This window comes from Salvelinus alpinus, chromosome 10 (genome assembly GCF_045679555.1).
Source record: "Salvelinus alpinus chromosome 10, SLU_Salpinus.1, whole genome shotgun sequence".
In the NCBI taxonomy this organism is placed as follows: domain Eukaryota; kingdom Metazoa; phylum Chordata; class Actinopteri; order Salmoniformes; family Salmonidae; genus Salvelinus; species Salvelinus alpinus.
This window is the reverse complement of record NC_092095.1, coordinates 12,057,175-12,069,546: the sequence shown is the minus strand read 5'-3', so window position 1 is coordinate 12,069,546 and position 12,372 is coordinate 12,057,175. Positions and strand designations below refer to the sequence as shown.

Here is a 12,372-nt window from a genome sequence, read left to right as displayed (position 1 = left end):
GGAGAGCGCATAAATGCGAGAAGGAATACGACGTGGCTGCTATGAAAGTGAACTGTGTTTACGAGTGATCAGTGGTACATTCATTCCGTGGATTCTGTTGAAAAAAAAAAGTTTCTTAACGGAAGCAAACGGAATGAAACGGGGATAAACATACCTGAATTTGTCCAATAGAAACTCTCGTTTGCAACTGTTGGACTAATGATTACACCCTAGATCACCTAGATGCAGGCATGAGTGTGCAAGAGCTGGTATTGAACGTGAACTTTGTCTGTCACCTCAAATTTTTCTCTCGACCTGTGTGCACCTACGTTGTAAACTTTCATTCATACGCTAGGTTGTAGCAACCTCATGATGGGTACAGGGGAAAATTAGAGTATCATGTAGTAGCCTAAACCTATCGATGTTACATTGAACTGGGTGAATGGAATATGAATGACAGTCATCCAATATGCTGTAATAGAAATAAGGACATGCTCATATTTATATTTTTAAAGGTCCTCCCTCATCTTAAATGACACCATCTGCCACTGCTGTAGTGTATTTAGGGCCTAGAGAGCATAGACTGAAATAACACTCTTCTTCTGGTTACATGTTTTGTGTACATCTTTGCAAAGTCATGTCAGAGCTGTTGGATTGTACAGATAGAGTATATCTCAGTAGGAGTACATGGAGTTTATAATGTTTACAGTAATATAGAGCAGTGGATCAGGTAAGCCCCTCCCCCTCTCTCTATTTAATTTCCCCTCTTTCTCAATCTTCCTCTCTACCTCCCTCCTTGCCTCTCTCCCTCTCTCCCTCCATCCCTCTCTACCTCTCTCCCTCTTTCCTTCCATCCCTCATTCCCTCTTTCCTTCTATCCTTCCATCCCTCTCTCCCTCTCTCCCTCCTCCCTCCATCCCTCTCTCCCTCCCTCCATCCCTCTCTCCCTCCCTCCATCCCTCTCTCCCTCCCTCCATCCCTCTCTCCCTCCCTCCATCCCTCTCTCCCTCCCTCCATCCCTCTCTCCCTCCCTCCATCCCTCTCTCCCTCCCTCCATCCCTCTCTACCTCTCTACCTCTCTACCTCTCTCCCTCTTTCCCTCTCTACCTCTCTCCCTCTTTCCCTCCATCCCTCATTCCCTCTCTACCCCCCTCCCTCCCTTCCTCTCTCATTCCATCTCTCTCTCTCTCTTTCCCAAGGCATTAGTAGGAATGCTTGTAACTGTTTAAGCCGATGATCCTCTCCTCCCTGACAGGTTCAAATGCATTGGGAGCTTTAGCCATGACTGCCAGGTTTCAACAGCCTGACTTTCTATTGACAATACACACACGCATGTGCACTCACACACACACACACACACACACACACACACACACACACACACACACACACACACACACACACACACACACACACACACACACACACACACACACACACACACACACACCAAATAACAACAGCAATGCTTTAGAAACAGCAGAGGATGGGAGAGGGCAGGGGGTAGACAGGACCGGGGAGACGGAGGGGAGGAGGGGTTAGACGGGGGGAGGAGGGGGGATATTTTCAGTCCCACCATAATAGCACTGCACCAAGATATTACAGAGCCATCAGCCATTAGCTGCAGCCAGGCAAGTCACTCTGCAGAGTCACAGAACCCACCTAGTGGAGCCCCACTGGGGTGTGTGTGTGTGTGTGGTAGCGAGGAAGGGAGAGAGTGCAAGGGAGAGCGGGAGAGTGAGGGAGGGCAAGCGAGAGAGGGAGAGAGAGAGAGATGAGGCGCAGCAGCCGGTGAGTGCAGAGCAGAGCCAGAGAGAGGAGCAAAAGCAACAACCGAGACTGAAAGCACTCACTGACTGACTGGAGCTTACTGACACACAGAGCTGTAGCGTCCAGGTAGAGGCTACAGCATTCTTACCCATCTACTTACCCAGATTGACCTTCCTCTGACTGGGGGAAACACCTACCTTGACAACGACCACTACCAGGCTCTGTTATCGGGGGCCCTCCTGTTTTGATGCGAACCCAGCAGGGCTTTGAGGAGCCCGTGCCCCTGCCCGGGGACAGCTGTGGCAGCAGTGGCAGCACCAGCTCTGGTCTCTCCCCTGGATCTCCTGGTTCGGACTCGGACAGCGGTACCCCCACCGAGGGAGGTGGAAGAGGAGGAGGGATGGGGGAAAAATGGGGAGCAGGAGGAGGAGGAGGAATGGGGAGCCTAGGAGGTACTCTCAGAGGGGTCCTCTCCCATTATTGGAGCCTGGAGAGCCTCCACTCCACCACTGGTAAGGGGGTACCTACCTCACACCTGTAGGTTACCTGTCAGTCATTCAGAGTGTGATGGTTGCCATGGTGTTGTGCTGAAGTCATTCTGTTGTCTGTCTGGACCTGTGGATCAGCTGTCAATGGTGCAATACAGGCCATGTTATTGTTGTCTTGGCATTAGTAAATATACTCTAGTTTAGGATATGGACTTCATGTCTCATTGACTCAGATAGAGGATGTATTGAGTTAATCTCTCATTGACTCAGAGGAGGTATAGAGTTCACTTCTCATTGACTCAGATAGAGGATGTATTGAGTTAATCTCTCATTGACTCAGAGGAGGTATAGAGTTCACTTCTCATTGACTCAGATAGAGGATGTATTGAGTTTATCTGTCATTGACTCAGAGGATGTATTGAGTTAATCTCTCATTGACTCAGATAGAGGATGTATTGCGTTAATCTCTCATTGACTCAGATAGAGGATGTATTGAGTTCATCTCTCATTGACTCAGATAGAGGATGTATTGAGTTCATCTCTCATTGACTCAGATAGAGGATGTATTGAGTTCATCTCTCATTGACTCAGATAGAGGATGTATTGAGTTCACCTCTCATTGACTCAGATAGAGGATGTATTGAGTTCACTTCTCATTGACTCAGATAGAGGATGTATTGAGTTCACTTCTCATTGACTCAGATAGAGGAGGTATTGAGTTCATTTCTCATTGACTCAGATAGAGGATGTTTTGAGTTCATCTCTCATTGACTCAGATAGAGGACTCATTGAGTTCACTTCTCATTGACTCAGATAGAGGACTCATTGAGTCCTTTTTGTGCTCTGTAATGTTTTGTCATTATGGCAGAGGGCTGTGTGTGCGTGCGTGCGTGCACACCTGTGTGTGTGCACATGCATATATGGGTATGTGTAAGCATGTGTGAATCTGAATATTCTATAATTGCCTGTACAGTACCTGCTTCAAATCAAATGTTATTTGCCACATGCTTGGAAAACAGCAGGTGTAGACCAACAGTGAAATGCTTTCCTACGGGACATTCCCAACAATGCAGGGGCCCCGTGTTGAGGGTCAGCGTGACGAATGTGTTGTTGCCTACCCATAGCACCTGAGGGCGGCCCGTCAGGAAGTCCAGGATCCAGTTGCAGAGGGAGATCCCAAGGTCCTTAGCTTAGTGATGAGCTTGGAGAGCACTTTGGTGTTAAACGCTGAGCTGTAGTCAATGAAAAGCATTCTCACGTAGGTGTTACTCTTGTCCAGGTGAGAAATCACACAATCGTCCAGAACAGCTGGTGCTCTCATGCATAGTTCAGTGTTGCTAGCCTCGAAGCCCGCATTTAGCTCGCCTGGTAGGCTCGCGTCACTGAACAGCTTGCGGCTGGGTTTCCCTTTGTGATACATTACAGTTTTTAAGCCCTGCCACATCCGACGAGCATCAGAGCGGTGTAGTAAGATTCAGTCTTAGTCCTGTATTCACACTTTACCTGTTTGATGGTTCGTCGGCGGGCATAGCAGGATTTCTTATAAGCATTCGGATTAGTGTCCCTCTCATTGAAAGCGCCAGCTCTATCAGTCCTCTTGTTGCATCTGAGGTGCCGCCAGGCTTGGAGGAGTGGAATGATTCGGGGGAGGGAGACGGTAGCCCCGTTAGCTACAGGTTAAAATGTCAGGTGTCAGGCCACAGCTGTTATTAAAGCCAGTAGAAGAGAAGAAACACCCTAATAGGCTACAGAACGGTTTGTCTCTTATCAAACAGCTTCCAATCTGTGGTGTCATCGTAACAGTGATCAAATCAAACTTTGTTTGTCACATGCGCCGAATACAACGGGTGTAGGTAGACCTTACCGAATACAACGGGTGTAGGTAGACCTTACCGAATACAACGGGTGTAGGTAGACCTTACCTAATACAACGGGTGTAGGTAGACCTTACCTAATACAACGGGTGTAGGTAGACCTTACCTAATACAACGGGTGTAGGTAGACCTTACCGAATACAACGGGTGTAGGTAGACCTTACCTAATACAACGGGTGTAGGTAGACCTTACCGAATACAACGGGTGTAGGTAGACCTTACCGAATACAACGGGTGTAGGTAGACCTTACCGAATACAACGGGTGTAGGTAGACCTTACCAACAATGTAGTTCAAGAAAGAGTTCTGAAAATGTTTACCAAATAAACTAAAGTAAAAAATTTGAAAAAAAGTAGCACAATAAAATAACAATAACGAGGCTATATACAGGGGGTATGTTTACAGTACAGTGCAGCCTATCAGCTCATCATATAACATTTACAGTACAGTCAGTCTATCAGCTCATCATATAACATTTACAGTCAGTCTATCAGCTCATCATATAACATGTACAGTCAGTCTATCAGCTCATCATATAACATGTACAGTCAGTCTATCATCTCATCATATAACATGTACAGTCAGTCTATCAGCTCATCATATAACATGTACAGTCAGTCTATCAGCTCATCATATAACATGTACAGTCAGTCTATCAGCTCATCATATAACATTTACAGTACAGTCAGTCTATCAGCTCATCATATAACATTTACAGTACAGTCAGTCTATCAGCTCATCATATAACATGTACAGTCAGTCTATCATCTCATCATATAACATGTACAGTCAGTCTATCAGCTCATCATATAACATGTACAGTCAGTCTATCATCTCATCATATAACATGTACAGTCAGTCTATCAGCCCATCATATAACATGTACAGTCAGTCTATCAGCTCATCATATAACATGTACAGTCAGTCTATCAGCCCATCATATAACATGTACAGTCAGTCTATCAGCTCATCATATAACATGTACAGTCAGTCTATCATCTCATCATATAACATTTACAGTACAGTCAGTCTATCAGCTCATCATATAACATTTACAGTACAGTCAGTCTATCAGCTCATCATATAACATGTACAGTCAGTCTATCAGCTCATCATATAACATGTACAGTCAGTCTATCAGCTCATCATATAACATGTACAGTCAGTCTAGCACCATCATATTACATTTACATTTATAGACTGATTGTACTGTAAATGTTATCTGATGAGCTGATAGACTGACTGTACTGTAAATGTTATAAGGAGGGGGGTGGGGGGGTATACAGCATTAGAGCAGCCTTGGTGTTTGTTTCCAAGGGCTCTCTTACACACAGACAATCACGCAGCTACACACACACGCACACACACTGAATGTCCTTGGAGAAAGCTGTGGTTTTCAGAATGGCCCTGGCAGAATGTACACTGGTGTTGTCTCTCTCACACCCACCCACACATTTGTTATATATCTCTCTCTCTCTCTGTTACTCTTTCTCTCTTTCTCTTTCTCTCTCTCTTGGTGAAACCTGATCCATGGTTAACATTAAGAGCTAATGAGAGACTTATTCTCCATTGAGGCTGTTACACTGCCACTGATGAACTGAGACAGAGAGAGAAATGATCGAGACAGACAGAGAGCGAGAGAGAGACAGGGAGTGAGTGAGTGAATGAGTGAGTGAGTGACAGAGCGAGTGAGTGACAGAGCGAGTGAGTGACAGAGCGAGTGAGTGACAGAGCGAGTGAGGGACAGAGCGAGTGAGGGACAGAGCGAGTGAGGGACAGAGCGAGTGAGGGACAGAGCGAGTGAGGGACAGAGCGAGAGAGACTTGGTGAGCATAGCCTTGCTATTGAGAAAGGCCGCTGAAGGCAGACCTGGCTCTCAAGAGAAGACAGGCTATGTGCACACTGCCCACAAAATGAGGTGGAAACTGAGCTGCACTTCCTAACCTCCTGCCAAATATATGACTATATTAGAGACACATATTTCCCTCAGATTACACAGCCCACAAAGAATTCGAAAACAAATCCAATTTTGATAAACTCCCATATCTATTGGGTGAAATACCACAGTCTGCAATCACAGCAGCAAGATGTGTGACCTGTTGCCACGAGAAAAGGGCAACCAGTGAAGAACAAACACCAAGTCGGAGGTTTACATACACCTAACACGGAACCCAAACCGGCTGCGCGCGTGCACCATCGTGCGCACATTTATTTTGTCCCTCTACACCAAACGCGATCACGACACGCAGGTTAAAATATCAAAACAAACTCTGAACCAATGATATTAAATTGGGGACAGGTCGGAAAGCATTAAACATGTATGGCAATTTAGCTAGTTAGCTTGCACTTGCTAGCTAATTTGTCCTGGGATATAAACATTGAGTTGTTATTTTACCTGAACTGCACAAGCTCCTCTACTCCGACAAATTAATCCACACATAAAACGGCCAACCGAATCATTTCTAGTCATCTCTCCTCCTCCCAGGCTTTTTCATCGTTGAACTTACATGGTGATCGCATCTAAACTTTCATAGTATTACCACGACAACCGGCAAAACAGTTTGTCTTTCAATCACCCACGTGGGTATAACCAATGAGGAGATGGCACGTGGGTACCTGCTTCTATAAACCAATGAGGAGATGGGAGAGGCAGGACTTTCAGCGCGATCTGCGTCAGAAATAGGAATGACTTCTATTTTAGCCCTTGGCAACACAGACGCTCGTTGGCGTGCGCGAGCAGTGTGGGTGCAATAATTGAATAACATGGATTTCTAAATGTATTTTGCGACGCTCGCGCACGCGACGTGTCCGGTCTGGTCAGCATGTTAGACAAATATATTTAAACTCAGATTTTCACAATTCCTGACATTTAATCCTAGTAAAAATTCACTGCCTTAGGTCAGTCAGGATCACCACTTTTTTTTAAGAATGTGAAATGTCAGAATAATAGTAGAGAGAATTATTTCTTTCAGCTTTTATTTCTTTCATCACATTCCCAGTGGGTCAGAAGTTTACATACACTCAATTCCTATTTGGTAGCATTGCCTTTAAATGGTTTAACTTGGGTCAAACGTTTCAGGTAGCCTTCTACAAGCTTCCCACAATAAGTTGGGTGAATGTTGTCCCATTCCTCCTGACAGAGCTGGTGTAACTGAGTCAGGTTTGTAGACCTCCTTACTCGCACACGCTTTTTCAGTTCTGCCCACAAATTTTCTGTAGGATTGAGGTCAAGGCTTTGTGATGACCACTCAAATACCTTGACTTTGTTGTCCTTAAGCCATTTTGCCACAACTTTGGAAGTATGCTTTGGGTCATTGTCCATTTGGAAGACCCATTTGCGACCAAGCTTCAACTTCCTGGCTGATGTCTTGAGATGTTGCTTCAAGATATCCACATAATTTTCCTACCTCATGATGCCGTCTATTTTGTGAAGTGCACCAGTCTTTCCCGCAGCAAAGCACCCCCGCAACACGATGCTGCCACCCCAGTGCTTCACGGTTGGGATGGTGTTCTTTGGCTTGCAAGCCTCCCCCTTTTTTCTCCAAACATAATGATGTTCATTAGGGCCAAACAGTTCTATTTTTGTTTCATCAGACCGGAGGACACTTCTCCAAAAAGTACGATCTTTGTCCCCATGTGCAGTTGCAAACTGTAGTCTGGCTTTTTTATGGCAGTTTTGGAGCAGTGGCTTCTTCCTTGCTGAGCGGCCTTTCAGGTTATGTTAATATAGGACTTGTTTTACTGTGGTATAGATACTTTTGTACCTGTTTCCTCCAGCATCTTCACAAGGTCCTTTGCTGTTGTTCTGGGATTGAATTGCACATTTTGCACCAAAATACGTTCATCTCTAGGACACAGAACGCGTCTCCTTCCTGAGCGGTATGACGGCTGCGTGGTCCCATGGTGTTTATACTTGCGCACTATTGTTTGTACAGATGAACGTGGTACCTTCAGGCGTTTGGAAATTGCTCCGAAGGATGAACCAGACTTGTGGAGGTCTGCAAAAAAATGTCTGATGTCTTGGCTGATTTCTTTTGATTTTCCCATGATGTCAAGCAAAGAGGCACTGAGTTTGAAGGTAGGCCTTGAAATACATCCCCAGATACACCTCCAATTGACTCAAATGATGTCAATTAGCCTATCAGAAGCTTCTAAAGCCATGACATCATTTTCTGGAATTTTCCAAGCTGTTTAAAGGCACAGTCAACTTAGTGTATGTACATTTCCACCCACTGGAATTCTGATACAGTGAATTATAAGTGAAATAATCTATCTGTAAACAATTGTTGGAAAAATTATTTGTCATGCACGAAGTAGATGTCCTAACAGACTTGCCAAAACTAGTTTGTTAATAAGAGAGTTGTGGAGTGGTTGAAAAATGAGTTTTAATGACTCCAACCTAGGTGTATGTAAACATTCGACTTCAACAGTATATAGACATAAATTACATTTGAAATGTCTTTATTCTTTTGTAATGTTTACTATACATTTTTTATTGTTTATTTCACTTTTGTTTATTATCTATTTCACTTGCTTTGGCAATGTGAACATATGTTTCCCATGCCAATAAAGCCCCTTTAATTTAATTGAGAGAGACATAGAGCAAGAGATAGATTTACAGTAAAAATCACTGCAGATGTGCAATTAACTATAGCTAACTGTGTTATTAACGTTAGCTAAGAATGTTATTGACTATAGCTAATGGTGTTATTGACTATAGATAATGGTGTTATTGACTATAGCTAATGGTGTTATTGACTATAGATAATGGTGTTATTGACTATAGCTAATGGTGCTATTGACTATAGCTAATGGTGCTATTGACTATAGCTAATGGTGTTATTGACTATAGATAATGGTGTTATTGACTATAGCTAATGGTGTTATTGACTATAGCTAATGGTGTTATTGACTATAGCTAATGGTGCTATTGACTATAGCTAATGGTGCTATTGACTATAGCTAATGGTGTTATTGACTATAGATAATGGTGTTATTGACTATAGCTAATGGTGTTATTGACTATAGCTAATGGTGTTATTGACTATAGATAATGGTGTTATTGACTATAGCTAATGGTGTTATTGACTATAGATAATGGTGTTATTGACTATAGATAATGGTGTTATTGACTATAGCTAATGGTGTTATTGACTATAGCTAATGGTGTTATTGACTATAGATAATGGTGTTATTGACTGTAGCTAATGGTGTTATTGACTATAGATAATGGTGTTATTGACTGTAGCTAATGGTGTTATTGACTATAGCTAATGGTGTTATTGACTATAGATAATGGTGTTATTGACTATAGATAATGGTGTTATTGACTATAGCTAATGGTGTTATTGACTATAGATAATGGTGTTATTGACTGTAGCTAATGGTGTTATTGACTATAGCTAATGGTGTTATTGACTATAGCTAATATTAACTATAGCTAATGGGGTTATTGACTATAGTTAATGGTGTTATTGACTATAGCTAATGGGGTTATTGACTATAGCTAATGGTGTTATTGACTATAGCTAATGGTGTTATTGACTATAGCTAATGGTGTTATTGACTATAGCTAATATTAACTATAGCTAATGGGGTTATTGACTATAGTTAATGGTGTTATTGACTACAGCTAATGGGGTTATTGACTATAGTTAATGGTGTTATTGACTATAGCTAATGGGGTTATTGACTATAGCTAATGGTGTTATTGACTATAGCTAATGGTGTTATTGACTATAGCTAATGATGTTAAACATATATGGGCTGCATGATGCAACTAAAGGCTATAAAAGCTTGCGCTCTGTTCCTCGCCTCAGGCTGCACAGCTGTTCTCTCAACAAGTGATCACATTTTCAACCCATCAGACTATTCTCAATTTAATCTTGTCTTTGCTAATATGTAAAATTAGTTTAGATTTAGAATGGCCCAATATGAAATAGGCAGGAACAGGGGCGGAGGAAGGCAGGAACAGGGGCGGAGGAAGGCAGGAACAGGGGCGGAGGAAGGCAGGAACAGGGGCGGAGGAAGGCAGGAACAGGGGCGGAGGAAGGCAGGAACAGGGGCGGAGGAAGGCAGGAACAGGGGCGGAGGAAGGCAGGAACAGGGGCGGAGGAAGGCAGGAACAGGGGCGGAGGAAGGCAGGAACAGGGGCGGAGGAAGAAAGACTAGCGAATGGAGGCTGCACGATTTTAATGCTGGTATGTATCTCAATGATGCCTGGTAGGCACCTTTGGTTTGAGGAGCATGGGTGACGGGTGATATTGTTGGCTAACTGTAAGCCGCCCTGCACAATCAATGAACCAACAGCATTGCCTAGGGCTATACGTTCTCCCCCAGACTCATGGATATAACGTTTGGAGCATAGCATATGGTAACCAGTCCATTCAGTATGCATAATAATACAGCCCACACTCAAAGGCAATTACTCTAATTGGTTTAATTTTGAAGTATAGGCTAGCTAGACCAATTATGTATCAACGGCATGTTAAATCAATTTTGTTTTATGTTTTTCTGCCATGGGTAATATGTGGTAGGCAATGTATTGTATAAGGCGCAATCATAAGTTTATGGGTTTGCATAAGCTCTAATATGCATATGGTTGGTTTTGTATTAATCATCACCTTAGAAAGCGCTGTCCATTTCATTGTGTTAGACTTTGAAACAACATCCACAACGACCATATTTTACACTCAATTTGAAACTGTTGTTGAACTTCTCTCTTCACATTGATCATCACAGTGAGGTGAGTTTTAAAAAGCACTATACTGTTTTGATGATCAGTGTTTGATGTGATTTTCCATTGCATTTGCATTGATGTCAGAGTGGTTAAAGGGACAATAGAGCCCTGAGTACCACGCCATTAGGACCTGATGGAGGGACAATAGAGCCCTGAGTACCAGACCATTAGGACCTGGTGGAGGGACAATAGAGCCCTGAGTACCAGGCCATTAGGACCTGATGGAGGGACAATAGAGCCCTGAGTACCAGGCCATTAGGACCTGATGGAGGGACAATAGAGCCCTGAGTACCAGACCATTAGGACCTGATGGAGGGACAATAGAGCCCTGAGTACCAGGCCATTAGGACCTGATGGAGGGACAATAGAGCCCTGAGTACCAGACCATTAGGACCTGGTGGAGGGACAATAGAGCCCTGAGTACCAGGCCATTAGGACCTGATGGAGGGACACTAGAGCACTGAGTACCAGGCCATTAGGACCTGATGGAGGGACAATAGAGCCATGAGTACCAGGCCATTAGGCCCTGATGATAATTACTGTGTTGGGTAATACCAAAGCATATCCAGAGTGCATAAGAAGAGGTTACCGTGACTCAACGGTCACGTGACTGCCGATGTAGCGATAATACAGTCACCGCAACAGCCCTAATCCTTTATCGATGTCACTTGTTAAATCTACTTCAATCAGTGTAGATGAAGGGGAGGAGACAGATTAAATAAGGATTTTTAAGCCTTGAGACAATTCAAATCAAATATTATTGGTCACATACACATGGTTGGCAAATCAAATCAAATGTTATTTGTCACATACACATGGTTAGCAGATGTTAATGCGAGTGTAGCAAAATGCTTGTGCTTCTAGTTCCGACCATGCAGTAATATCTAACAACAACAACAACTACCTTATACAAGGAGGAAGGAATGAATAAGAATATGTACATATAAATATATGGATGAGCGATGGTCGAACGGCATTGGCAAGATGCAGTAGATGGTATAGAGTACAGTATATACAAATGAGATGAGTAATGTAGGGTATGTAAACATTATATAAAGTGGCATTGTTTAAAGTGACTAGTGATACATTTATTACATCAATTTTAAATTACTAAAGTGGCTAGAGATTTGAGTCAGTATGTTGGCAGCAGCCACTCAATGTTAGTGATGGCTGTTTTACAGTCTGATGGCCTTGAGATAGAAGCTGTTTTTCAGTCTCTCGGTCCCAGCTTTGATGCACCTGTACGGACCTCGCCTTCTGGATGATAGCGGGGGTGGTTGTTGTCTGTCCTGGAGGGCAGGTAGTTTGTCCCCGGTGATGCGTTGTGCAGACCTCATTACCCTCTGGAGAGCCTTGCAGTTGTGGGTGGAGCAGTTGCCGTACCAGGCGGTGATACAGCCCGACAGGATGCTCTCGATTGTGCATCTGTAAAAGTTTGTGAGGGTTTTTGGTGACAAGCCACATTTCTTCAGCCTCCTGAGGTTGAAGAGGCGCTGTTGCGCTTTCTTCACCACGCTGTCTGT

At 43.5% G+C, this 12,372-nt stretch overlaps 1 protein-coding gene across 3 annotated transcripts in view; it reads left to right on the top strand.

The window, feature by feature from the left end:
• Window positions 1-12,372, top strand: part of LOC139531506 (rho guanine nucleotide exchange factor 4-like) — a 90,765-nt gene that overhangs the window by 24,428 nt on the left and 53,965 nt on the right. Inside the window, exon 1 of one of the 3 annotated variants that reach the window (XM_071328005.1) lies at window positions 1,732-2,261. The exons of the other annotated variants lie outside the window; for them this stretch is intronic. Within the exon in view, the coding sequence (XP_071184106.1) occupies window positions 1,997-2,261 (265 nt within the window). The 5' untranslated portion in view covers window positions 1,732-1,996. Of the gene's footprint in view, window positions 1-1,731; window positions 2,262-12,372 lie in introns of those variants that run through there. 3 annotated transcript variants of the gene reach the window in all.